This window comes from Nyctereutes procyonoides, unplaced genomic scaffold (genome assembly GCF_905146905.1).
Source record: "Nyctereutes procyonoides isolate TBG_1078 unplaced genomic scaffold, NYPRO_anot_genome, whole genome shotgun sequence".
In the NCBI taxonomy this organism is placed as follows: Eukaryota; Metazoa; Chordata; class Mammalia; order Carnivora; family Canidae; genus Nyctereutes; species Nyctereutes procyonoides.
This window is the reverse complement of record NW_026575034.1, coordinates 15,448,761-15,476,712: the sequence shown is the minus strand read 5'-3', so window position 1 is coordinate 15,476,712 and position 27,952 is coordinate 15,448,761. Positions and strand designations below refer to the sequence as shown.

General features: G+C 53.9%; 1 protein-coding gene across 11 annotated transcripts in view; it reads left to right on the top strand.

Moving 5' to 3' along the window:
* Window positions 1-27,952, top strand: part of MICAL2 (microtubule associated monooxygenase, calponin and LIM domain containing 2) — a 223,669-nt gene that overhangs the window by 114,381 nt on the left and 81,336 nt on the right. The window contains exons 17-27 of one of the 11 annotated variants that reach the window (XM_055317603.1): window positions 942-1,064; window positions 2,077-2,295; window positions 2,497-2,598; window positions 3,812-3,937; window positions 8,583-8,645; window positions 13,412-13,519; window positions 14,591-14,777; window positions 15,899-15,987; window positions 17,224-17,326; window positions 20,018-20,075; window positions 21,109-21,339. In XM_055317603.1, coding sequence (XP_055173578.1) covers window positions 942-1,064; window positions 2,077-2,295; window positions 2,497-2,598; window positions 3,812-3,937; window positions 8,583-8,645; window positions 13,412-13,519; window positions 14,591-14,777; window positions 15,899-15,987; window positions 17,224-17,326; window positions 20,018-20,058 — 1,161 coding nt within the window. In that variant the 3' untranslated portion in view covers window positions 20,059-20,075; window positions 21,109-21,339. Of the gene's footprint in view, window positions 1-941; window positions 1,065-2,076; window positions 2,296-2,496; window positions 2,599-3,811; window positions 3,938-8,582; window positions 8,646-13,411; window positions 13,520-14,590; window positions 14,778-15,898; window positions 15,988-17,223; window positions 21,340-27,952 lie in introns of those variants that run through there. The other 10 variants (XM_055317602.1, XM_055317596.1, XM_055317604.1 and 7 more) reach the window with 10 other exon arrangements.

Below are 27,952 nucleotides of genomic sequence, written 5' to 3'. Positions count from 1 at the left end.
TTTTGCTCCCCTGAATTCTTTTGGGATGCCGCTGTCAAATGACAAAAGCTTGGGACAAGGGGTTTGGTTCTTTTTTGGAGAACACCTCTCCTTTTTTTTTAATTTATTTATTTATGATAGTCACACACACACAGAGAGAGAGAGAGAGAGAGAGAGAGAGAGAGAGAGAGAGAGAGAGAGAGAGGCAGAGACACAGGCAGAGGGAGAAGCAGGCTCCATGCACCGGGAGCCCGATGTGGGATTCGATCCCGGGTCTCCAGGATCGCGCCCTGGGCCAAAGGCAGGCGCCAAACCGCTGCACCACCCAGGGATCCCGAGAACACCTCTCCTAAGTCAGAATCAGGCTCCTCTCAGGAGGAGGACAGAAAACAGGCAATCCTAAATGTCTACCTGGTGGACCATGTCCCTCCTGGACAAACACACCTTCCCCAGGAAGCCAAGTTTTGTTTTTTTTTTTGTTTTTTTTTTTTATCAGGGGGGCCATTTTCCTGAGACTTATAATAATTTTTTTCCTCACTTGCCCCTTCGAAGTCCCCAAGCGTCAGTGAGGGTTCTCTGCCATCAGAAGGAACGTAGCATCCCCGTCATCTCGCGTGCAGGAAACTGCCATTTCCAGAAGGACTCCAGGGCTGGCCACCTTGGCTTGGCATAGGCTCTGGCCCAGCGCCCCAGGTCTGAGCCAAAAGCGAGGCCTCCCTGGGATTTACACGTTGTCCAAGAGAAGGGGACTCCAGGACTTGCTGTTCACACGGACAGAGAAACAGGGGTTCAAGTTTCCCAGCTGGGCCCGGCTTGCAGGAGCTCAGCCCAGGATTCTCTCTGTTCTTGCAAACTCTCTGCCCACCTCTCCTGCTCTCCTCCCTCCAAGTGTCTCAGTCTGACTCACCTTTTCCTTCATGTTTCCTGCGGCTGCTTTTGGGGACTCACCTTCCTCCTCCCAGGAATGCCGTGTCTCAGGGATAGGTAAGCCTGTCCTGCGCATTTCCTCTGACCCACCTGTTAACTCTCGCTGCCCCAGGCCGGAGGAGCCCACACCCGGCCCATCACCTCCTCTGAAAAGGCAGGTAGGGCTCCTTCCAGTGGACCCTGTCTTGGTGAAGTCAGAGGGGACTTTGATCCAGAGGGGTGGGGTCCATGGCTCTCTGTGCACCCCATGCAGGGCTGATTGTAGATTCGCTGGGAAGGCAGACCCAACGTATAGGTAAGAGTAACTGAGTCTGCAGCATCTTGAAATAGGTGCCAGTCAGGAGTGTCCCTCTGCCCGACTTGTTGCTTGGGTGGAAACAAGCTGCACCACATGGGGTGTTCGTGCGATGCTCCGGGACACTTGGCTTTGTTGGCAGGCACTTGGGTAGGAGATTTCTAACTAGGTGGATAAGTGACAGGGGCGGTGGAATGAGCGCAGGGGGTCAACTGAAGGGGTAAGGCTGGCATGTGGTGAAGGACCTCCCTGGTGCCCAAGCAGATGAGGACCTGCCCGGGGCCTGGGAGGCAGCTGGCAGCCACACACCAAGGCTTTTTTCCAGCTAGCATCTCTGGGTTTGGAGTTTGAACTGAGTCACTATTATTGAGCGTGGTATTCAGAAATGTCTAGCCAGCAATTGGAACATTGTGTCGCTCCCAGGTGGTGGAGTTGAGTGAACTCAGTGAGGAAATGTTGCAGAGATTTTATGCTCGTGTGCTTAAGAATCACCTAGCGAGCTCTTTCAAAAATATCACAGTCTGGTACCCAGCCCCAGACCAGTTGACCTGGACTCTCTGGGGGCTGGGTCCAAACTTGGGTGACTTTTTCTAAGTCCCCTAGGTGACTTCTGGGTGCAGCTAGGACCGAGACCAGGCTTGTACAGGTGTTGACCCGATGGGTCTGGGGTGAGGCCCGAGACTATGGATGGTTCATGAGGATGTCAGGTGGCGCAGAGTCGGTACCTGCAGTTAGTTGGGTCTGTAACTCACAGTGGCACCGGCTGTGCCCTTTGTCCCTGGTCCTCGTGGGAATTGCTCGTGGTGGGGGCCGGGGAGGAGGGTGTATGAATGGGCCACAGTCGGGAAGGAAGCTTGATTTTCCTTCTCTCCCAGTTCCCTTCCGTGGTTGTGACGGGGCACGTGCTCCGAGAGCTAAAGCAAGTGTCTGCTGGCGGCGAGTGCCCGAGCAGGCCCTGGAGAGCCAGAGCCAAGTCTGACCTGCAGCTGGGTGGGCCAGAAAACACTGCTGCCCTGCCTCCCACCTGCCAGGGAGCGCTGGCCCTTTCCGGGGTGCTGCGGCGGCTGCAGCAAGTGGAGGACAAGATTGTCCAGGTGAAAGCCCCGCTCTTTGCCCTGCCTCTGCCTGGGTTTGGGGCGCCTTCCTTCCCTCCTCTGTCTCCTCTGCCCAGGGTGGGTTCCTTCTCATGCTCTTCACACCTTGCCTCCCATCCCATCCTGCCACTCTGCTGGAGGCCAGCACCATAGTCCCTGTCACTGTCTCTCTTTCTTTCCCATCTCTCGCCTTGCCTGCAGAAGAGGGCTCAGAACTTGGCCAACAGGGAATTTCACAAAAAGAACATTAAGGAGAAGGCGGCTCACCTTGCCTCCATGTTTGGACACGGGGATTTCCCGCAGGTAAACAAGGGGCTCCCGGAGCCCCCCAGGAGCCCAGATGTTGGCCGTCTAGCCAAGTGGCCACAAGTCGGTCTCTGGAGCTTCATTTCCTCCTCCCTCCTCCTTTTCTGGCATGAGGGGCTATTGACTTTCTGAGTCACTCTAGAATTTGGGCTGGCATCTAAAAAAGACTCCAACGAGCAGGTGCAAAAATACGTAGATCAGTCATGACAAAGGGGAGACCAAGATAATCACGTAGGCTCAGGTCAAAGGAAAATGTTACGAGCAGAGACGTATGCTGTTAGATCTCAGACAGGTCTGAGTAGGCGCTGAGCTTCCTAAGAGCCACCGCAAAGAAGGAAAGCTGGTCAGTGGCAGGAGTCCCGTCACAGCTCCCTAAAGCGAAAGCATGATGTTCTGAGGCACCCTGGAGATCTCTCCCCACGGCCCCGACCAGGGAGATCCTGCATGATGAGCTAAGCATAGGCTGTAACCTGTGCTCTGCGTTTCCGAAAGGCAGCATCAGCCAAGAAGAATGGCTTTGCCTTAGAATGGGAAGCACGGCCCTCCGCAGGCCAGGTACTTACCTAGAAACTTGCTGAAAAGGAGAGAGAGTGCCTGGCAAGAGAGGGAAGGGTTGATAACGAGGCCCCCCAGTGCCCGTGCATGTCAGGTGCCCCCTCACCTGCAGACAGCCTGGTCTCCAGAACGAAACTCCTCTGCTGCTTTCGCTCAGTCTCCTCCAGACCTGTGTCCTCTGCTAACTGGGCAGAGTCATTGCCACGGGAAGGAGGTTTGCATCTAGTTCATTTCTGGGTCCCAGGGTGCCATAGAGGCCCCTGCTGTGGCCATCTGCCCCACCGTGGCCCAGGGTTCTCCTTTCCTAAGGTTCCAGCTGCTACTTCATACCAAGCTCCAGAGTGAGAGCGTCAGGTGCTCGCTCTGGTATCCATCCTGTGGCAGACGTACGCAGGAACAGGACGGATCCACTCCAGCTACTTTGGTGTGACGAGGGAGCCGGGGTAGTTGTAGCAGAATGCAGGATTTCCAGAAGCCAGACCGTCCTGCTGGGCTCCAAAGACAGAGGCTTCTCTTTTTTGTCCTGAGACACCGTCCGTCCTGGGTTTCTTTCCCCTTCCCTGAATGTGTAGGCCTGGGGCTACACTCTGGAGGCAGGCTCCAGCCTGCACTTCCCGGGGATAATCACAGTTTCCTCTGTTTCTGTTCTGTGCAGAATAAACTACTTTCTAAAGGCCTGTCTCTCACTCACCCTCCGGCTTCTCCCTCCTGCCTTCCGTCTCCCGATCCAGCCGCTGCTTCCTCTCCATCGACTGTTGACTCTGTTTCTCCTGCCAGAAAGGTAGTCGTCCTGAGCAATTAGCTTTCCCCACTCCCTGCATGTTCTGAGACGTTCTCCTGCTCTGCTTGACCTGCGCAGACAAACATCTGGAGCTTGCTTTGGCCGCGATGAAAATGCGTAAGATGCTTTACAACAGCCCTGGATTCGGTGGTTTCTGTGTTGGAGGAAGCAACAGAGTGGAACAGGCGGCACACGAAAACTTGTCAAACGGTGCTGTCCGTGCAGCAAGCATTGCTTGGGCGCCCACCATATGCCACCGTGTGGCAGATGCCAACACACGGAAGGAGGGTGGCACAGTTCTCTTACTCCAGTTGGTGACAAACAGCACATTAGTGTAGAAGTGAGCAACATTTTCCATAGGAGATTGCCAGGATTTGGCTGTTTTTGACCTAAGGAAATGGCAATTCCACATGGCGAACCTCCTACTTTTCGATACCATCCATTAATTCTGGAGGATACAAAGGGCAAGTGTATAGGAACCCAGAGGGGAGAAGCCTGGAAAGGATTCACAGAGGAGGTGATTCAGGAACCAAGTGTCAAGGGTTATACGGAAGGGGAAGGGCAAAGGTTTTGGGAAGGTCTGGCCTGTGCAAAAGAAGGCAGACAGGGTTTGTGCGAACGGAAAGAAGATTCCGGTGCAACTTGCTTTGAGAATAAAAGTATTTATGGGAATGTGGAGGAGGAAGGTGGAAGTCAGCCCACTCTTCATATTAAAGAGTTTCATTCTGCCCTCTTAGAGCCACTGAAGCCACTGCTTTGTGTTCTGGAAGGATGACTCAGGTAGCAGCGCTAAGGTTGGCTCAGAGGAGGGCAGGAGGTGGGAAGCTAACTTTAAGTAGATCGTGACATACACCCTTGAACGGTGTTTAAATTGGGGTTCTGGAGCACTTTTCATGGTTTCCACTTGCCTGCCTGTTACCAGGTATGCTGAGAACCAGGCTGGGGTGGGACAGTGGTGGTCTTCAGGAAACTTGGCCCCTGGAGCGGCTGAGCCTAAAAACGAATGTGTAGCCCACTTCTTTAGCTGTTGCTCGTGAAGTTAGCTTTTGGTCTCTTCCTCGCAAACTGTGCTCCTCCGACCACATCCGGTCTGCCCAGCTCCCCCAGGCTCATCTTGGCGCGCAAGGCTGAGTGTTCTCCATCACAGTTACCGCTCGTTGGCTTCTGTGCTGTTAGGCTGAAGCACAAACCAGCAACCTGCCGTTGCCTTCGTGAAAAATTAGGAGCTGCCTCTTGGTTTGTGCTTGGGACCCTCATTGCTGTGGGGAGAAGGGTACAGGTAGGGTCTCTAAGAAAGGAGCAAGGGATATTATCAGTCCCACCCCATCCATGATCCCCAGTATGGGTATGAAGCATCACTGGAAGGGCTGTGGGAGGTGACATGGAGCTGATGTGCAGCGCCGCTGAAGACAGCCATGGCCAAGAGGGCAAGACAGGCCCCATCTTGTTCCAGGTCAGCCACTGGTCAGCCTTTTGACCTTAGGTCTCCTGACCTGTCTGAGCTTCTGTATTTTCTCATCAGCAAGAGAGTGACCCCTGGCTCACGTAACACTGAGCTGTCTAGGTGAGGACTGGCATTTTTGTCATCATGATCACCAAAGCTCTAGAGCAGCCATTTTGCCCAGCTCAGGAGAGGAGCCATCCCTAGGGGAGGGGGTGCTTCCTGTTGTGGCGCCCTTGGCCGGGTGAGAAGAGGCGAGGGTGCCTGGGCACAGATGGGCAGTGGCTGGTGCTCTTGGCTGGGCAGCCTGGCCCACACCGTGCTGCTCTGTGGCCCAGCCCCTCATTGGCTGGCCCTGGTCGGGGTCCTCTCTAGCCTCTGCCTTTCTTTCATGCTCAGGGTGACCTGGCTTGAGGGCAGAGCTGGGGCAAGAAAAGCCACCATGCTTTCCAAGTTCCCTGACTTGGTTTCCAGTAGGTGCTTGAGGTGCTGGTGAGAGGCAGTTGGCCCCAGTCTTCCCTGGCGCCACCAGGGTCTGATGGAGACACTTGTCAGTAGGCATCTCTCCTGTCACATCATCATCATGCTCCACTGAGGCTCTCAGCTGCTCCTCCAACTGGCCTCTTTGAGCAGCTTTAAACCAATGTCACTCATTTAGCGAGCCAACAAGTGAACATTCAGTCATTCAACAAACATTTATTAAACCACAGGCAACTCAGAGTCAGGCACTTTGGGCTCTTGGGATGTGCATCCGTGATCTAGACTTACATTCCTTCCTTGGTGAGGCTTGTGCCCTAGTGGGTGGAAATCAACAATCTTGTTAACATAGAGCTAAAGTATATAATACATCAAAACATAAGACAGTACTTCCTATGGAAAAATTATAGCAGGTAGCAGGGACCTGGCATGCTGGGGAAGGGTAGCAATTTTATTTTATTTTTATTTTTTTTAAAGATTTTATGGATTTATTCATGAGAGACACAGGCAGAAGGAGAAGCAGGCTCCCTGCAGTGAGCCTGATGCAGGACTTGATCCCAGGACCCCGGGATCTCAACCTGAGCCCAAAGCAGATGCTCAACCACTGAGCCACCCAGGCACCCGGAAGGGTAGCAATTTTAAATGTGGTTGTAGGGGTGGTTCTTCCTGGGAGAGAGAACTGAGCACGAGTAGAGCCACAGATAAGAAAACAAAGGTGCAAGGAGGAGACTAGTCCCCACGACTCCTGACCCTGGCCCAGTGTTCTCTGTACCACAGCGGCCAAGCGTGAATGGAGGCCTTGTCAGAGGCACAGCTCAGAGGTCTATGTAGCCATGTAGAGCTCCACACCCAAGCACATCGAGAGCTGCAAATGGGATGGGCTTTGAGATGGCCAATCCCACACCCTCCACTCCCCCCCTACAGCTTTATTCTTTATTTCTACCAGGTTGTGGTCGAACAGTGACCCCCCCCCCATTTTTCTTATCCCATCTCCTTAGCCAGCCTTGGCCATCAGGTGATGGTGCGATTGGGCCTATTAATTACAGGCTGATGTGCCTCTCACAGTGTGGCTGGGAGTGAGTGGAGGGCTCTTCGAAAGGGCCACTCTGGGACACTGGGCAAGTCCCTTACCATCTTGGTGCCTTAGTCTCTCTGTAAAAAGGACCTAGTTTGGCCTCAACATTCACAGCGCCCTCCAGATCTCACTGTGAAGCCATTGTAGACAGGAGTGAGTGGTGAATTTCCAGTTTCCAGCAGTCTCAGGATATTGCCAATGGCCCTGCAACTTCCTCCCCACCCACCACCACCACTTTCCCTCTCTCCTGGACCCCACCCTACTACTGACTTAACACTAGGTTTTGTGCATACAGAACCTGGCAGGGTGACAGCCTCCTCTGAAAAGAATTGGCGGCTGCCCCTTGAGGTCAGTGACAACCTGGTGACAAACTTCATTCTGTCCTAAAGGAGCTCTGGGAGCCTCCCCCATGGAGAGAGCTTGAGGTTGCAGTACTTCTTCCCAGCTGATTATGGGCTGCTCACGTTACCTGAGGGCCCAAGAATTGTCTCCATTCAGGGAAGCCAGAGGAAGGAAAATGTACTTGGAAACTGATATTTAGTCCTTGGCAACCTTGAGGCAGGCCTTGTGTCTCTCTTCCTGCCCTAGAGTGCTACACTCCAATTCTGAGGATCCAGGGATAATCCCCTCTACATGGGAACAGACCTACCTGGACTGGGATGGGGCCATATGTTACTCACGGGGATACAGACTTGGGACACCAGTTCTGAGAGATGTGGCCAGGGCTGTGTCTTCAGACAGCCCTCTCAGGTGGATTTTTTGCTTTAAGATTTAGTGATGCTGCTGAGAGTTTGGCCTGAATGGTCCCAGGGCATATTGAGGTCCTCTCATTTAGGATCTAGTTCCTAACCAGAGTCTTGTCTTTCAAGGACCCGACTAGGGATCACATCCACTCCTATGTCTCCAGCATTCATTTGACTCATCCATCCCATCAAACCAGCCCTCCTATAGTGTTTTCAACCCCCTATCAACCATTAGTTAACTCCTTTTTTCAAGCAGGGAGGTCCCAGTTGATTCGGCACCGCACATGGCTGCTCGCCACTTGCCAAGGCTGGTGAGCTCTTGCAAGAACAAGATGGTGGCTGAGTGTTTGAGCAAGGGGAGCTGTGGTTTAAGTCATCCTGGGTTAGAAGAGCAATGTGCATTACAAAAGGAGCTTTCTCTACCCCGGGGTGTTTGTTTTAAAACTGGATTTGCAGGGTTTACTGGAGAGATTTGCACATTAGAGGGAAGCTAGGTGAGTCTTGTCTGGGCACTATGTCTTCCTTTCATTTGATCCAAGGCTAGATCTCAAGGCTGCGCCCAACCTCATTGTCCTTCTCTTTGTTCCTGGGATAGGACTGCCTTTGGAGGTGTCCTATGTGCCTCCCAAGCCTGGGGGATTTTAATTTGCAGAGTGCTGGTGTGTGTCAGGGAAGCAGGGTGCTCACCGTGTGACCTTGGAGGAGTTGGTGGACCTCTCAGCACCTCAGTTCCCCAACCTATAGAAAAGAGGTGACGGCAGCTAGCCCTGATGGTGACAGGAATAGTGCAATGACCTGGCAAATGTAGAATGCCAGAAGTGTCCAGTCAACGTGCTCTTTCCCCAGCGGAAGAGAATTCCAGGAGAGATCTTTTACCTGAAATGCATGTTGATTCCTCTCTTCCTAAAGGCAAAGAAGTCGCCTTCAGGTTTCCATTTCCATCCCAGCCACTTAAGAACAGTGCGGCCTCAGGTGAGTTAGAGCCTCTCTGAACCTCAGCTGCCCCATCTGCGAAGGGGGATTATGAGACCCACCTCGCAAGGCTGTGCGGGCCACACGCTTATGATCACAGCACGGTGTCTGGCACCAGGGGATGCAGGTTGCAGACGTGGGTGCCCACGGGGAGGTCACAGCCCCAAAGGCCTGCCCGAGTCTCAGCTCTGAGGATGTCATTTCTGGACCCCCTCAAACAGGGTCGTTTCAATCGTTGCCCTCTCTCGCTCTTGCCCCGAGCGTATCACTGGGCACCCAGGCCCACAGCCTATCCTCCAATGTTTCTTCCATAGGGACTCCTCAGAGGGGAGTGTCAGCCCGAATGGGCCCAAGAAACTTCCCCTGGCCCTGCCTTCAAAGCTTCCCCTTCCTGTGAGCTCTCAGCTTTGAGGCTCACCTTACCCTGCCCAAGCTGCATGGGCTTCATGATGTTCGCGGCAGGCCAGGTGGCCCAGCTCTGTGGTGGAGCAAAGCCTGGACATACCTGGTATTCTTGGCTGAGTTCCAGGCCTGCGGGGGGATCCAGGTGGGCCCAGGGACCTGCTTCCTCCCTCATTCAGAGCAAATACCCTGTGCCCGGAGTATATGGATGAGTAAGACCCAGTTGTGACATCAGGGAGTGCAAACCAGAAGGGAGATGGCTCAGCTCGGAGCTGGGCGAGAAAGGCTCCTTCACGTATAGCCAGGGACTGACTGTCATGTTCTGAGCTCAGAGCGCCAGGATTGCCTCAAGAGGGCCTCCTGGTGGGGGTCCAGCCATCTTCCACAGACTCTGGGGATGGTTCTGGTGACAACAGATATGTCACCGTGTTTGAATCTGAGCTGACTCATCAAAGAGAAGCCGGTGTGCTCATCCGGGGTGGGCCGTATTGTTCTTATTCGTGCAGAGGAGGGAACCCGAGGAACCCAGAGTTTCCCAGAGTGAAGGCCATCTCAGAAAGGAAAAGAGAAGTCCTAGAAAGCTACACCAGTGGTGGTGCTTTGGACTCACTATCTGTAAAGTGCTTCTTGGGAGTCCTGTACCATGCGAGGTGTGGCCTGGATTCCCTGGTGACCCTTTTTTGCAGCCCTGCAAGGATGGCAATGGTCTCCCCATTTTACAGATAAGGAAGCTGAGGCTCACAGAGGGAAATGGTGGATGTGAGATTAATCACATGTAATGGGAGATAATGGCCCGCCAGAAATGTCCAGCCGTTCCAGCTTGTTCTAATTAACTAAAAAATAATTAGAATTCAAAAGGGGGAAGAAGGTAATAAGAAATACTCCAATTCTTCAAAATTATAAGAATATTGAGAGACACGTAAAGGTTTGCAAAAGCAGCCCCACAGCCCTCCCGAATAACCAGTTCTTTAAAAACTAGTGACTGGGATAGGATCATTTTTGGCCATTCCTTTCATTTGAACAAACTCACCCAACTTATAAACTCTCCTCCTGACCAGCCCTCCGCAGGAACATATATGGCCTGCCTTTCAGGGCATGAATCTCCTTGTTGAGAACCTCTGGATCTCATTCTGAGGTCAACACTAGGATGAGTTTTCTGGAAGTTTCTCTACAAATTGATCTCTATCTTAGGATCCCAAGATAATTACCAGGAGCCTGGTAATTCCCTGGTTGTGTAGAGCAGTGCTACTCAACGTGTGGTCCATTGGGTCTGTGACCCAATGAGCACAGTAAGTGAGAGTGAGCATTAGACACTCATAGAGCAATCTGACATTGCCATGCATCCAAGCATGTGATCCTATTGCCAATAATTCACTTTTGTTATGTCCAGAAATACCACGTCACAACAGATTAGAATTTTTTTTTTAAAGCAAAATCTGGTCATTTACCACTGACAGTTTGAGGAGAAGTGAACTAGCACATGTCTGGCTGGTCATGTCTTCACTCTGTTGAGCCAATAAGGCATCCTGTTGATAAGAAACAAGAGAACCCATAATCCTCAGGGCAATGTCTGCCCCCACACTGGTCTTTGAGGTGGGCTTCAGGGGGCCCCCCATCACCTCTTGAGATGAGTTCTCCATCACCTGGTCTCCCTGTGACCTCTCCAGATAGTCCAGTCCACTTCTTGGTATTGGCCAGTGGTGACTCTGGATTGGTTTCCATCAGGTGGGGAGGGGCACATGGGATTCCCAAGCTCTCCTTAAGGGTGCTTTTGTTGTTCTTAGGGAAACTGCTGTAGTGGGCTGGGCTGTGATTGCAACTGGGAGAAGGAGGCTTTTTGCCTCATATTGAAAGACCAGACTTTGTCTTCATCCTAGATTACCTGGCCAGGTGACCTAGGCAGTGCCCTGTCCTGCCAGAGCAACTGAGCAAGCCCATGACTGCACAGATGGGTCTGGTGACACCTGCCAGCAACCTTACAGCCCTCGGCATGCTTCTGTAATTGCTCCTTGAGTCAGGATTGCATAAATGCTCAGCAGCACAAAGTGCTTATTAGCTAAGTGGTTAATAAGGTCCTATTAGGGACTTGTATTTAAAGCCTGGAAAGTATAGTCCAATCTCTGCTAACTCAAGGGAAGCAATAATTGCACGTGGGTATCATGGCATCACCATGGAGTCTTTCTGGGAGAGCGCCTTGGAGCCGGTTCACACACTGGGCCACTGGAGACAGCCACACAAGGGCAGTGTGGGCAGGGAGGTAAATCTGACCTCCTGTCGTCCCTCCCTTCTTTGTTTTGATATAAACCCAAAAAATACTGGGTATTCTACAACCCCTTTGTGGGTGGGGGCTCCCAGTGGGGGTGGAACATCCGGCAAACAGTGGCTTGTTGTCCTGAGCCAGTGCACCTGAATCTTTCCTAGAAACAGGAGCCAGGTTTCTTGGCATTTGTGAATGGCTGAGAGTGTGCTTGGGAGCAGAATCCTCATCTCTCCCAGGCTGGGGAGCTCAGGAGGTGAAGTGGGTCTGGGGTGACTGCCTTGGCAGCTATTGCTCCCAGGAAGGGGACAGACTTCGTGAAGTCTGAGGAGCTCCCAGGTGTCTGAGCTGTGGGGTCAGACCCCCTGCTTGCAGGGCCCACGGCCTGCCACAAGCCCCAGGAGCCCCGCACGTGGTAGGGGTGACTGTTCCCAACTGGCTGTGAGCGTCAGGGCTTCCTTAATGAGAAAGGGAGCAGGAGCCTCCTGGGGCTGGTCATTGTCCCCAGCCTGCTTGGCGTCCTTCCCTCTCCTTCCCCCTTGCAGTGGCTGCACTGTTGCTGGTCTCAGGTTCTGAGGCTGGGCCCTGCTACCGGGCGCTGGGGGGCTGCTGCCGTCACTGTGCAGTCCTCCGAACTTCCTGCTTTATAGTTGAGGCTTTCGTAGGAGATTAGATGCGGCCTCCCAGGAGCAGCCCTGGGTTTAGACCGAGGGCCTTCCTTCAACCACGCACATCACTGTAGTTTGCTACCTACCGGCCTGTGCCACTCTTCTCTCTGGCTGCACCTCCCAGAAGCTGGAGTCAAAGCCTGGGGAGGGTCTGGAGCCTGCCTTCCCCCGGGATCCTGCAACCAGAGACGGTGCTTACGGCATCTCTTACTGTGGCATTTGCCTCCCTGATGAGGAGACGGCGGTGGTTTCCTGGGGATGGCCTTTCAGAGCTGGTGGGAAAGGGGGAGCAGGTGGGGTTTGCCGGGGGTGTCTGTGTGATTATGCAGTGTCTGCTTGGGCTGTCAGCTCCACCCCTGGCCTGGCTCCAAGACCCATGGATGGGGATCCGGGCACTCAAAGGTGGGTGTGGCCATCATGCCTCTGGAGCACAGGCACCTGCCACCGGCCAGGCAGTGGTGCCCAGGGCCCACGTGGAGCTGACCTGCCAGCACCAGCCCGGGGCCTCTGGCCACTGCTGCCCAGAGCGCACGGCGGAGCACCCATCCTGTTGCCTCCTCGCTGCCATTCCAGTCCCTGCTTCTGTAGGCCTGGGGGGCTCAGGTCAGACAGCACCATTGCTCCCCAGGGATGTGGGGGCTGCAAGGCAAGCTGGGACCTGCTGCACTCAGGAAGCCGGGAGGGAGGAGTCCAGCTCATCCTGGCCTAGCCCCGCCGAGCGCCAGGCACTTGAACACCCATTCTTTCCCTCAGTTCTTACCTTACCATTCATCAGAAAGGCAGGCATTATTTTCCCCATCCTACTAAGTAAGGAAACTGAGCTCAGAAGTCGAGAGTTTCGTGCCTCGCCTCAGAACTGGTTCACGGTGGAGCTGGGGTTCTAACCCTTCCTCCCGGTCTGGGGGGTGGGGGTACAGCAGTCCTGCTCAAGAAGCAGCTGAAGCAGCAGCTCACAGCCCTCCAAAGAGGAGGGATCTCTATGGGAGGGTGGCTGCCGGTCAGCTGTCTGTTGGTGAGGTCCTGGTTCCTTAGGGTGTGAGAGCACCCGGGCTGCGGGTCAGGAGACCTGAGAAGAGTTCGGAATCGTGCGTGTATTTGCTAAGTGGCCTGGGATAGATCCCTTCCTCTCTCTGGGATTCACTTACCCCATCTGTGAACCAAGAAACTCGACGCGAATCCCGAAGGCCTCGTGCGCCCATGGGGCTAGTTGTACAAGTCACCCGGCCCACCCAGGCCCCGGGGTTCCATTTCTGTCCTTCTCTCCATCTCCAGAGTGCCTGCCGCCCGCTCCAGGCTGGTTTGGCCTCTCCTGGGACGTCGGGTGCTGTTTGCATGTGGGTGTGGAGCCCTGTCCCACATCCAGCCTGTTTGCGCTTTCCTTCTGGTGCTAACTGGCCTCTACCTTTGTCTCTGTCTCCTCTACCTCTGCTCTTGGGTAGCTGACGGTAGGGAAAGTGTCCAGCGGAATAGGGGCTGCAGCTGAAGTCCTGGTCAATCTGTACATGAATGATCACAGACCTAAGACCCAGGCCACCTCTCCAGACCTGGTAAGGACCACACCCCTCAGCCTCTACCCGCAGACACTGGCTCTGGTCTCCCAGAGAGGATGGCCTGGCCCACCCGAGGGCCCCTTCTTATGGACAGGAGGCGTGAGAATGGGGTAGACCGGAGCCGAGGTTCGACGGGGGTGGGGGGGCGCTGCGTTTTCTGAATGACAAACCCCACTCGGCTCCCCTATGGGTCATTGCACGACACAGAGCCTCTCACCTGCTGTCTGGGGCTCTGAAGAGCACATTGAAAAGGCCGGGCAGGCCACTGGCTTAGTGAGGCATCCCTTACCATTGGCCCTGGGCGTCCAAAGAGGCCCTTTTGCACTGGGCTGAGAATCCAGCGACAGAGAGATACCCTTCCCTCTGAATTCTCCTTTCTCCAAACAAGGCTGCCTGCTGCCATCACCAGCCATTTGACCGGATGCTTCTCTTGGTAACCTTTTGACACATCGCCCCAGAGCCCCCCAGGCACACCCGCTGCCTGGCCTCGCCCTCCTCCCTCCCACTTAGGAATTTGCCTGGCAGCCCCTGGGGGGCTAGAGGGCACCTCCTCTCCCTTTCCTGCAGTTCTCTTGAGCCGTTTGGATGCCACAGGCTTTCCTTGCCTGGCCTAAGTCATTGCAGGAGGACTGGGGTGTGGAGGTGTTCTTTCAGGGACCTCACCCTAGGCCCGGGCAGCACTTCGTCTCTGGGGCGGATTCCTGGAGACAGGTCGCTGAGCAGGCATGTTGGTGAGGGGTGCCCACTGTGTCAGATGGGGAGACCCCACCCCCGCCCAAAACCCGAGCTGGCCTCCTGGGGAGGACCTGCGCCCCACCCCCCCACTCGCCAGCTGGCCTGCCTGGGAGCAGAATTAGCAGCAGCCCGAGAGGGACGGGGTCTGCAGAGGGAGCTGTCCTCCCACCCCTCGCTCTCTGCTGCGGTGCCCGCAGTGACATGAGCAGCAAACAGGAGCCCAGGAGGTCCCCACGATCGAGGCCGGAATTCCCGGGAGTCCCGGCCTCACGTGGCGAGTGCCCGTGTCAGCCCTAACGCCGGTGCTTCTCTCCCGCCACCCTGTGCCCCCAGGAATCCATGCGCAAAGTCTTTCCCCTGAACCTGGGCGGCAGCGACACCTGCTACTTCTGCAAGAAGCGCGTGTACGTGATGGAGCGGCTGAGCGCAGAGGGCCACTTCTTCCACCGAGAGTGTTTCCGCTGCAGCGCCTGCGCCACCACCTTGCGCCTGGCCGCCTATGCCTTCGACGGCGACGAAGGTAACCCCTGGGGCCGGCCCAGCGCTCGACCCTGGTGGCTCTGGGACGCCCTGCGCTTCCCCAGGAGTGGGAAGATCCTAGAGAGAGGAGGGGGCACCTCTGGGGGGGGGCCCGGGGTGCTGTGAGCACCTGCCAAGTGCCAGCGGCGGCACCTGCTGTGTACCGAGCACTTGACATACGCGTCCTCGGCCAGTCTCCCCACCTCCCGTGGCCCCGTGTGGTCGAGAAAATCCAACCTCTGTAGCGTTGTCACACACTCAGCACCACACCTGGCTTGTGACCAGGGTTCAATAAATGATGATATATTAATGTTATTTACAAAGGGGGTATCGCAAACGTCACGGTAATAGCAGCCTCCCCCCGCCCCCCCCCCCCCGAGAAGCACCTGCCAGGATGCACCGTAAACCCACGTAACCGCGGGCCTGTTACCTAACCTCCTGGTCCCTCCGTTACCTCATCTGTAAGAGGAGGATAATCACAGGTCTTAGCTCATAAGGTTGTTGCGAGATTGCTCGCGTGGGTTAATTCCCGGGGAGCCCGCTATACTGTGAGTCCTGCGTAGGTTTTTCCTGTTTTATGGTTGTTACCGTCCCTGAGATTACTGCTGTAGCAGTGAACGAAGAAGGCTTCTCTGGAAGGCGCCCAATGGTCCTGGGCTGTGGCCAGTGGCCCAGGGTGTGCCTCACCTGGGTCTTTTCCTCCCCATCACTCCTGCCATCTGCTTCGAGCCTCTCCCACCCCAGGAGCCCCAGGAAGGATCGGGAACTGGAAACGATGCTGACATTCAGAGCTGCCCATTTTGCAGCCTGGCAGCTGGCCTTGGGAAGGGACTTGGCCTCGGTTTGCCGTGGGGACTATCTGAGGGCCTCAGCCCCATCCCTGGCATCCCACCCCCACCCCCCATGGCTACAGTCTGCCTCTGAGGCAGCAAAGGGTCCTGAGACCTCATCTCAACGTGGCTTCTTTAGGACAGGCGACAGAGACCCAAGTTCGAGGCCTCCTGGGCTTACTCCCGCTATTGGCCTTCTCTGCCCTAGACAGGGGCAGACATTGGCCAGGTACCACTGCTCTCATTTATAGGAGAAAACCCGTGTGTGCATGTGTGTGTGTTCCTTTTACAGGCAAGTTTTTCTGCAAGCCTCATTTCATTCACTGTAAGACCAACAGTCAGCAAAGGAAGAGACGAGCAGAGTTGAAGCAACAGAGAGAGGTATGCTTTGTCTCGAAAGTGCTGGTGATACAGGGAAGGTCCCCGGATGGGAGGCAGTTTTCGAGGGCCCCGCCAAGTCAGGCCAGAGTTTCTGTGTCTGACCCTGGAGGGACTGCGACCCACAGATGAAGAGGGAAGTGTGTACTCTGCGGAGCGGAGGGTCCCTCTGCCTTAGCCTGTTCTGCCGTCCTCCGGGTTTATCCCGTTCTGGAGGCCGGCTCCCCGGTGAGCAGTGGGGCTGGCTTCTCTGGAGCAGCTCGGGAGAGCTTTCTCGTGTCCCAGGGATGGGACTGTATGCCCAGCTGTGTGGAAACTACAGGGTCCCCCATGCCTGGGCCCCACGTGACCACAGTGTATGCAGGGGTACGTCCCGTGGGTCCTACCTTTCCCCAGGTTCTTGCCCCAGGTTCAACAAAGTGATAGCCCGCTGAGTGTATGGTGATAGTGGCATCACCTCTGGTGGCTCTTAGCAAGGACCTTCTCTACCGCTTGATTCACAGAACCCTACCCCCCCCCCTTCCCCACAAGGACCCACGCTCTTTTCGGATTATACCAGTAACCTAGGCCTAACGTAGAAAAATGGATAAATGAAAGAATGTAAAGAAAGTTAAATCATCCATCACCACTCTATTCTGAGAAACTCATAACTAACATTTTGTGACGTTTCCCCTTATGAACGTATTTTAACCAGCTGGAATCCTACCGCTGCACTTTCATATCCTCCTTTTGATAGACTAACAAGCATATCAGGGACCGTTCCCCGTAACATTAGAAATTCTTTCAGAGCATCATTTCGGATGCCTGTAAAAGATGGTTGATGATTTATTTAACAAGTCTCATGTTGTTGGGTGTTCATCTTGTGCCACATTTTTACCTTACGACTCTTTCCCCCAGCGAATATCTTTGTGTGCACGTCTTTGTCCCCATTTCAAATTATTTACTGAGGACAGGGCATAAGAAATAGGATTTCGGAGTCAAAAGGACGTGCGGGTTTTGTTTTTTTTTTTTAAAGGACGTTTGTGTTTTGAAGGCCTGTTAAGCCTGTGGTCACGCTGGCCCCATATCCAGCGCCCCTTCAGCAAGCAGTGCTTGGGGGCTGAGACTGTTTGGGCGGGCTCGCTGGAAGAGGCAGGGACCACCATGGTCAGTTTGCACTGGCCCTCTCCAGCTGCTTCATCGGAAGGGTGCTCTGTGAGAGTCCTGGACTAAATGCCCTCCCTTTGTTCCCTCTCCCAGGAGGAGGGAACGTGGAAAGAGCAAGAGGCCCCTCGGCGAGACACTCCCGTGGAAAGTTCTTGCGCAGCCGCTGCCATTGGCACTCCTGCAGGCAGCCCTCCAGGTATCACCAATTCCTTCTTTAGGAAGGCGCTAAGCTGGCCTCTCAGGCTGTCCTGGGGCCTGCTTCACGTTCCCCGGAGCCTGCTTAACTGGATTCGGGGACTCCTGCGTGCCGCCGGCCTTCATTTCAGGGACAATGCTTACAACTACTGCTACACTTACGAGCTCCTGAGCCTCGGGCTGCCCCTCCTCTGGGTGTTCTTCGAGGTCCTGGCTTCCATGTACCGGGAGTCTGAGGAGTCCCTCGAGACCATCCGCAACTGGGTGCTCAGATGCTTCCCGGTCAAGCTCCAGTGAAATGCCACCCGCCCCAGGGAGCGCCCTCCCATTTCCAGTTTAGACGGCAGTGTGTTTGCAGTTAGCCGGGGCTCTGGCCAGGAGGCCTAGCATTCTTAACCCATTCGCTCAAAGCCAAAGAGGTGCACGCTGGCCCCCTGCGCCTGACTGTCAGGGGGAGCATCTGCTCCTGGTGCTGGGGCCAGCATGACATGAAGGATGGTTTGTCTTTTTTATATCTATATAGCTTTGTACTTCTTTTATACCAAAGCGAGCCATATATCTAGGTTTACATTTCAGTTTTTAACTTTTCATAAGCCAAGAGAAAGCATTTTTTTTTCTACGAGTGTCAATTTTTCTAAACACGGTTTGAAGTTTATAACTGGTATTACAAGTCCCTTCCACGTTGCAGTCCATTGTCCTGGTCACTGCCTGCGACATTAATGATTTGGGCTTTTTTTTTTTTTTTTTTTCATAAACCGAAGTGAGTGTGCCACCTTGTCCTGACTAGTGCCTTTTGATGTATGTACCCTGATGCCACTTGTCAACAGGGGACAGTGTTTTGAACTCGAAAGCATAATCAGTTTAGAAGAAAAGAGTAGATCAGAGGAGAATTAAGCCTTACAGAAGCACAGGGCAGCGTGTAGTTGGGTGTCACGGGCCCTCCCAGAGGGAGGGGGACTGTTTTGCACCATTGTTTGGATGTAAAATAGTAGCTTCAGGGTTTTTCCTCCTCATACCAGATGACAGCCAAAGGACATTCAGGCTTCAAGCAGATTGCTATAAACATACTTTGTCCTTGCCACCAGTGAGCACCCCTCGGGCAGCCCCTTGGCACCTGACCTCAAGGAGCTCCAGCGAGCTGGAGAGCCGTGCCCACCCTGCCCCTCCCGGGGGGGGGGGCCCCTCTCAGGTCCTCAGCCCAGGCTGCAGACTGAGCCAAGGCCACTCAGGGTCCGTAAAGATCAGGCCGAGGGAGGAACCCGCCCTCTTGGAGGGTGCTTTGGGACTGAGGCCATTTGTTAGCACCTCAGGGTGTGTGATTTCTGGGAAGCATGACCTCCCGGGTGAGCACGGCTTCCAGTGCTCAGCCACTCGGGCCGCCATGCATATTAGGTGGAAACAGCCAGAAACCATTTGTGTTCCCACTGTCCTAGCAAAGGAATGTGTCTGGCCTCCTGTGTCTGGACGGCAGGGGAGGCTGGGAGTGGAAGCTGTTGACAGATACAAAAGGAATAGGCCCTGTTAAGGGCAGAAGTGGGCTCTGGGCCTACCTGTGTTCTGGACTCTGGGCTTGCAGAGGAGGCCTCAGCTCCCCCCTCTCCGCTCTGCCTGCACTTGGCACCGCTGTGGGTCTGGCCGAACAGCGGAGAGGCTGCTAGGGAGAGGCCTCCCGTCTCGCTCAGAAGATCTAGAGTTGGCCAGGCCGGAGAGTGCTCTCTGCAGTCGTTACACTAGAGATCTCCTTCTAGATCAAGTAAGAATGGAACCTGGTGAGCTTTAGAAGCCAGGGCGCTGGAGAGCTTGGACATGACAAGTCTCTATAGGGCAGGAAGAAGGGCAGAGGCATTTCTACACACGCTTCCTTCAGGTCCTTGGATAAAACAGGGGCATGGCTGTGGCCAAGTCCACGGGAACTGGCACCTCTGCCCTCGTTGGAACCGTTGTCGGTCTGATGACTCGTGTTGGGTTTTTCCAATTTTTTTCTGGGATTTTAATATTCGGTATGGTGGGGGGAGCCCTTGGGTCATGCTCTGCTTGACTCTAAAAAGGATCATTCTCGAGGTCATGATGTGAACACACGCACAGCCGTGTCATCGCTCTTGTCTTCAGCTCAGGGCGGGCTGAGGTGCTCTGTGGAATGCTCCTCGAAGCCAGAGTTAGACTCTCTGAGAATGTCATTTACGGCCAGAAAGAGACTGGTTTGAATGACCCTGGAGAGACAGGATGTGCCTGTCAGAAGCCTGAGATGTTTGTATGCTTTGAGGCTTTGAACCTTTCTGGTGGGTGGGCCCCACGCATGGTGGATTCTGGGAGGCAGATGCCTCTCAGCCTCCACAGCACATTCGAGAATGAGTGTGAGACACCAGAGTAAAACTGGGGCAAAGCGATAAGGGGGACGGGGAGGAGGGGTGGTCCTGAGGATGCGTGGAGCCCTGAGGGGACCGCAGGGGAGCACTGGCACGGGCCAACCACACGGATCCACTCTGGCGGAGAAGTAGGTGGGCACCACCAGAAGGGTTCATCTGTGCCGAGCAAGCAGTGAGTAGTTTGGAGAAGTTTCTCTTTCATTAATGGTTGCCTCACCTTCAACTGCTGTGCCTTTTGTGTTACCAGTCTTTTTCCTTTTTTTCCCCCGCCAGACTAAATTCTCCTCTCTGTCTCTCTCTTTCCAACCTTACACTGTGGCCACCAGTTCGTTTCAGCCTTCCAGTGCTACACCCACTTCTTGGCTGACACACTTCTGCTCTGAGGTGACTGGTTTTCTTGCCCATTTTCAGAGAGTGGTACTAACGCCTAACCTGCTTTCCGTGCCCCAACCTCCCCGCCGCGGTACGGGTTGTGCTAACTGTGAATATCCGGCATACTAATGGGCTCATTCCATGGCATGGTGGGTTCACACTGTGGGGTGGCGTTCCGCTCGAAAGCCGTGTTTGATTCTACTTGCCTCTGAGCCGGCAGCCCGGTCCACACCAGGTGCATGGCCTGCCTCCCTTCGGCTCCCTGCGTGGCCTGCATGCACGTGCCTTTCCCGTCGCGAAGCCACTTACCTTCCTGGGACGGTCACCCCCAGCTGTGAGACAGGACGCTAGAGAGGGCTCTGTTCACCTTTGGAAAGAACTTCTGTCTAGTAGCCTCTGAAAAACTACATGCATATGAGCATGGCTTCTAGTCTAAAGATTATTGATCAGAACCACAGGTGACTCTTCTGAGAAAGATTTAAAAAAAAAAAAAAAAAGAAAGAAAATGATCCCAGGCTTTATCGTAAGCTTGACTCGTGCTTTGTCTTTTGAACACCCAATCACAGTTTTCCTGGCAAATCCTTTCCCTAGCACAGCCTGTACTCTAGACACAAGGGCTTTGCTATGGCTCTTCTTGTTCTTGGCTCATAAAGCCCCAGATGATGCAGAAGCTTCGGTTGGAGCAATCATTGTCACAGGCCGGGGATGGCTTTGAGAAATGAGTCAGCTCAGCCCAGGCCTGGAGCAGCCAGTGTCGATGCCCCCCATGGCTCTGCTCAAAACACATATTCCCACTGACTCGTTACCTGCGGCAGCAGGATGCTCAGAGCGCTTTTAAAGAGAAACACCATGCCCAGTACAGTAGAACTGTTGTGGGCCAGGCCTCAGGGTCTCAGGCTGAAGGTGGCGTCTGTCCTGCATGCGGCCCAGAGCCACGCTCACCTCTCGGCCTGTCTGCACAGCCCTGCATGCTGCATTGCTCACTGCACTGGGGCAGATTCTAGCCAGTACGAAGTCATCGCTCTTGTCTTGTCTTCTCTTGCAGAGTCTCCCTCCCTTTAGAGAATGTCAACCAGAGAGGGCCCTCCTTCCCTCTCAGCCTTCTCTTTAGCTAGCCTCTCCCACCCCATCTCATCGCAACGCATGTCTGTGACCTTTGGTAGTCATTTACAGTGCCACATGGAACCCCCCCTGTATTTTGCACACAGCAAACGATGTTTAGCTTTATTTATGGTATTTGATGCTGTAAATGAAAATAAATATGGTTCTTTATAAAGCTCATTGTTTCCTCTCTTCTTTGCCATGGAAGCTGCTCCAATCTCAAACACAGGGGCTGGTTTAGGGGAAGTCTTCCCTAAACTGCTGGCGGGACCTGCACTTGTGGTGACACGGGACGCTCTGGGGCTGCGCTGGGCAACTCTGAAAGGAAATATTACCCAGGGGTAATATTTGGAAAAGGTCACCAATGCTCCTGGGCCAGGCTTTGGGGTCTCTTTCTTGAAAATTCATGGTACTTTTCTGTGTAGATGCTGGGCATAGCTGGGTAAGGGTCAGTGTCACCTGAGCTGTTGGAAACAGACTGTTTTAACAGCTCCTCTGCTCACTTCTCCCCACCCCAAACCATGGACCTGTTGGCGAGCTTTACTTAGGAACCATTCACTAATTTAGGTTCCTAAGTAACAAAGGTTATTCTTGCAAGTAAGTCTTATGTTGGTCCAGCTGAGTGAGAAGTGAAAGGTAAGGAGTATCGGACGGTATCGGACGTTGGGTTCAGAATGGCAGCGAACATGGCAGATGTGCTGATCCAGATGGGGAGCCTTTTGTGATCCTAAGAGACCTCCTGTGCCCCCCAAAGCCTCAGGGCCACTCAGTGTCTAAGGCTGCAAGGCTCTGCCCACAGAGCCATTCTGAAGACAGAACCCATGGCAGGCTGTGAGCCAATTCAAGGCTGGCTTCCCCTTAAGGGAAGGATTCAGAGTCTCACTTGGCTAATCTGGACAGTGCCAAGGAAGTCTGGTCCTCAACCTCCCTAGGATGGGATGCCTGCCATCACCAGGCTGGATGTAGCAGGGCTTCTGATGCTGAGATGAACCTCCCCTGAGGGGCATTTCTGGGGCCCTGGGCCTCTGAGCTCAGCTGCTGGCTCCTGGAACTGCTTTCCAAGCTGCCTGGGGTCATGTACTCTTACCCAGGTGAGCTATTCTTTCTCTTCCGTAAAAGGAAGGGTGTTAGGGACTTAAGTCAGGAGCTAGGTTGGGCAAATGATTCATTCCTTTATTTATTCATCCGTTCAAGTGTTTGTTGAACACACACCATACCTTGGACATATTCTAAGTCCTAGGGATGCAGCGGCAAACCACACAAAGGCCCTGCCCCTCCCTGCGCCTTGGAATGTATGTATCTTGGTATCGTGTACCAGATTTGATTTGTTTTATTTGTACATACACTCACCTATTTACTTAACTAATATTTACTGAGTGTCTGTGGTGCGCTGGGAATAGAGCAGGGGGTAAAACAGACAAAAGTCCCTACTGTCATGGAGCTTATAGTTTTGATTTTCCGATTCGAAGCTGGGTTAAAGCAACATTTTCCAAAGTGTGGCAAGGAACACTAGCTCCAAGAGGGCTTTTGAATGACGAGCTCCACAGGCACAGAGTTTGAGAAACTTCATACTAATCGTGCTGGTCCTCCCAAACCTTGGAGATCCGCAAGACTTATTGGCATGGTAAAAGTCTCTGAGGGACCCTCCAGTAAAGAAGCTTAATTAACTTTGCTGAGGTGGGCTTTCCCATACCTGTTGAAAGTGAGTGTTTTATTTGTTTGGGATGGGTTTTTTTGTTCTGTTTTGAATGTCACATTCACATAAGTGTTTGGTAGAATGTTCTTTAATCCAGAAACAGTGGATTTTTAAAAACGTATTTACTCATGAGAGACACACAGAGAGAGGCAGAGACACAGGCAGAGGGAGAAGCAGGCTCCCTACTGGGAGCCTGATGCGGGATTTGATCCCAGGGCCCCAGGATCATGCCCTGAGCCAAAGGCAGATGCTCAACCACTGAGCCACCCAAGCACCCCATGGATTAAAACTTAACATGTAACAGTAAAAATGAAAACATTCAGCAGGCAGCCAGACTAGGGGGGAAAGTGAATTAAATGTGATAATAAAGAAGTTCATAGCTGTGGCCTGTAAACAGTTCATGCAAAGGAGGTGTTCCCAGGCATTTTGCAGTGTAGGTGATCAGTTCCTATTTGTTGATTAAAGACCCACTGATGAATGTGCACAGGCTATGAACAGACAGCGCTCACTCCAGCAAATGAAACAATGCTGAAAAGAAAAAGCGAACATTTATAACAATTACGTGTGAAGGAATGTAAATTAATTATCTCCTACCTACTGAATTAGTCAAGAAAAAGCAAAGTAGGTTGTAAGAAAAAAAAATAGTCGTGGGTAAAAAGTAAATGGGGACAGTCTTTTCTGGAAAGCAATGTGGCAACTGAATTAGTCAAGAAAAAGCAAAGTAGGTTGTAAGAAAAAAAAATAGTCGTGGGTAAAAAGTAAATGGGGACAGTTTTTCTGGAAAGCAATGTGGCAACAATTATTAAGACCCATAAAAGGGCTCTGACCTATGGCGCAGTAATCTTACCCCAGGGAACTTATCCTAAATAAATAATCCAGCTGGAGAAACCAATCTCCGTGCAACCCGAATATCAAGTAGACTAAGTGGGTCTAGCAGAGTGGGTGGGCTGTCCTCCTCTATTTCTGTGAACTCACTTTTACAGCATTTTCTTTAATCCCTGAAATAATAAAAAGAAGTGGCTGCTGCTCTGAGTGCTCCGGGGCCAGCTGTCATTGATGGAGCATTTCCCCCCTTGCCAGGCGGGGTGCCAAGCACCTCGTGTGCAGTACCTCGCTAGGCCTCCACCTCGCTGGCCGTGCTCACCTCGAGGGGATGCTTGACGTTAAAGGAGTTCTCTGATACGAGGGAGGCGATCCAGAGCAGCATCTTCAGCTGTGGAGGACCCGAGGGTCACCAGGCCCGGGCCAAGAGTCAGACGCTGCTCGCAGGGGAGCCTGGGTGCATGGGCAGGCCCTGGAACTGGCCAGAGACCCGGCTTTGACTCTGGCACTTTGTATGGACTCAGTGACATTGGGCAAGCCCCTCGCATGAACCGAAGCCTCCGAACTTAGGGTTTTGTGGCAGTAGAATCGGTAAACATGCCCAATAGGCCAAGCTCTAGGTAGCACCTTCCTGGTTTTGTGCAGTAGGGAAGACGTTGGTGGGCGTTCTAGATCAGCTGGAGCTCAGAGGGCCCCCGGGACATCTTTAGGTTGGCCACGATACAGAGGTCTCTACTCACCCTGAGCGGTGCCATCTATTTTTCTCTCCTTTTCTGACCTCCCCGCCCTCTTGAAGGCAGCTGGTCACCTCCGAGCCTCCACTGTGCACCTCTCTTTCCTCCTGCCACCTGCTAGAAGGACCTTGGTTTGGTTTAGTGAATTCCTAAGTCACAGCAAAGAGGGAGGGCGGCTCCAGCTCTGTCTCTGGCTGCCTACGTGACATCTCCACCTAGATTCTACCAAGAGTCTCCAACCTAGATATCCACCTCCCGCTCCTAATCTTCTGCTGGAATAGACTCTACCCTTGGCCTTCATGGTCTCTGGAAACCCCAATTCCTTCCTTCCCATTGTTCAGCCCAGAGCCTTGGGGTCATTCTTAAGGACTCTTTCTCTTGGCCCCACACCCAGTCCATTGGTGAATCCCAAGCACAGCCAGACCCAGTCCACCCGTCAGCGTCCCTGTGCTACCGCCCTGGCCTCAGCCACTGTCCCTTCTGGAGTTACTGCTGTGGCCTCCAGTGTGGCTTCCCAGGCACTTCCTTGCTCTGCTCAACCAGTTTTCAACACAGCAGCTAGAGAAATCCTTTCAGAATGTGGATCTGCCCTCTGCTCTGAACTTTCCAGTAGCTTCCCAGCTCAGTAAAAGCCAATGCATACAGCGGACTCAGCTCTGGAAGGCCTGACCCCGTCATTCTGACCTGCTGTCTTTCTGCTCTCTCTCATAGACTGTGTCCTAACCACACTGGCCTCCTTGAACACCAGCCATGCTCTGTCTTCGAGCCTTTGTGCTGGCTGTTCCCTCTGCCAAGAACACCCTTCTTTGGTATCTATACAGCCGGCCTCACCCTTCATCCAGATCTTTGTTCCCTCGTCTCCCTCCCGGTTAGGTCTGCCTTTAATACTGCAGTCCATCCCCCCAGCTGTCCTGACCCTTCTACTCTCCTAGACAGGTTTTCAGAGCATTTATCACCTCTCAGCATATTCTGGAACTCACTGACTAATGGTATGTATCTATGTTTCCCCCCTTGCTAGAACATAAGCTCCTTGAAGATGGGAACCTTTGTTTTTTTTTGAGCACCCGTGTAATCTGCACCAGTAGAACAGTGCTTGGCACATAGTGGACCTTCAACCAGCCTTTGTAGAAGCAATAAAGGCCTGGATCTCAGGCTGTGGAGCCTGTCTTGGGCTTGGGAAAGTCTTGCCATCAACTCATGACTCGGATAGGAGAATCTGGAAGAGAAGTATGACGTCGTGTGTCCTGCTGCCTCCACAGAGCCCTTTGATTGATTGGGAGAAGGGAGTTCCGATTTTACTTGAATTTTGCCTTGCAAGGGGTGCAGGCTTCACACAGCATCTCTCGCAGACTTGGGTGACCAATGGGAGCAGGCCTGAGGCTGGCAGCAGAGCCCAGTGCCTCCTCTTTGGGTAGCAAGGCCCAGGCCACGGGGTCACACACATCCTCTCTCATGCCTGGCGTCCTGACACAGGATTCCAGGTGACAGGTTTGAGACCAGAGGCGGGATGGGGAAGACTCTGCCCCCATGCCATGGCATGTGGTTGGCTCACCTTACCTTTGACATCCTGAGTCTAGTCCTCCTGCGAGTGTCTCTGAGACCATGAGAGAGCAGGCCCAGGGAAGCAGGGGTTACCCCCAGCCATCACCCAGAAAGAGGCCAGCCTCTCAATCTTCAGGGGCCTCGAAGTGCCCAGAAGATCAGGTCTCTCTCCTCCCACCCCCACCTACATGAGGCCCAGCCAGGCCGGGCACGTCCCCTGGCTGTGAGCACTCCATCAGGGGGGCCTTGCAGCCGTACCCGCCATCCCCATCTGAGCTGTGAGCGGAGGTCTGCTCAGCGCTGGGATGACCTGCTGTCGCAGCCACGGGGTGTGTGCTGGAACCAAGGACCGTGCGCCCCCAAAGTATTTCCCTTCCTGCTTCCCTGGGTTGCTGTTGGGGCTCCTACCCAGAGACTTCGAGGTCTCCACTCCAGCCTCATTCAGGGAAACCGGAATGTAGGTCCTGGCTGTGCCCAAGCTTGAGGCTCAGAGCTGGCCTGACACAGTACCTGTCTGTGGGTCCGAGGCCTGAGGCCCTACACCTGCAGCTGTCTGGGGGCCCGCCAAGCTGTTGGGAAGATATCACGTGCCCCCCTCCCCTCCTGGCCCTGATGGAGGACACCTGCTGCCCCGGGTGTTCACGCCAGGTTCTGGGCCTGACCGCGGACTGCACTCCCCTGGCGTCTGGCCTTGTGTCCAGGCCGACGGCTCCGTGGCTGGAGCAGGGCAGCTCTGCCGAGGCCTTGAGCGCAGGGCCTGCAGCTGGGGAGGGCTGAGCCCCCCTCTCTAGTTGGCTTATAGTTTACTTGAGCTGGTCTCTGCACAGAGGCTGCTCCTGGGGCCAGGCAGGGCCTGGCTCAGGGCAGCCGAGCACAGGCCTGGGAGCACACACGTCTGCACACAGACAGGTCACACACTCAGCAGGTCACACACTCAGCAGAGGATGCCTGGCAAGAGTCCAGGAGGGCACAGGACAGCCACACCTGAGGCCTGTGGCTCCCCATCAATTTTCTCATTCCCTGGAGACCCTTGGAAACGGGCATTCCTGGTAGTGCACCCTGAGGTGTCACTCTCAGAAGCCCCAGGTGGCAGCTGCCGTCTTGAGGCACCTGTGCCTTTATCTTTTAAATGGACATGTGCTGTGAGGGACCTTGGAAGTGGCATAGACAACTGTGCCAGCCCCTGGGAGTCAGTGGAGGGAATGCCTGACGTAGGTCCCGCCTTCCCAGACTCTCCCCATCCTGCTGGGGGCTTGTCAGGTGCCCTCACTCATCACCGTCTGCCTTGCAAGAGGGTGGGGAGACCCCTCTGTGCTTGGTATCCTGGACATTTGCGTGCCTGCCCCTGCTCTCTGTAGTAAAGAGGTATCACCCCTGGAGATTGCATTTCCCAGGCTCCCTGGCAACTGGGTTCCTGTTCCGTCTGACTATTGGGTACACTGGTAGGAGGGCGGATGACGGGATCAAGGGAGAAGCCAGGGTTTTCCTCGGACTGTCTGCACCCTGGCCAGTGGCCGGTTTCTTCCCCGTCGTGCCCACTCCTGCCTGGACGCCCTGGCCTCATGGCCTCCTCCCAGTGTCCCTCCAGCCTGGGCCTTCCTGCTGTGGCTCATCTCTGGGTTGTCTCTTGATCTGCCCTTGGCTTTTCGGCTCATCCAACACCACCGTCGTGAGTTTCCTGTACTAACTGGCCTCTGTGGAGCTTTCTGGCTTGAGTTCTGTTTTCCCGACTGGGTCCTGATGGACTTAGTTTCATTGCTCTTTTTTAAGCTTGTCTCTTCAAAGAGAACAGTAGCCAAGACAGCAGAGGGGGTTTTTCTAAGCCTGGAGCCAGAAGCAGCTCTGGCAGTTAGGAGCTGTGTGACCTTGGACAAATGAGCCTCAGTCTCCTAATCTCTACAATGGACTTAATGACCGTACACGGGAGAACGTGTTGCTTTGTCGTCGCCCTGGGTTCTGGGGGAGAGTGGAAGGGTCTCCAGACTTGGAGAGAA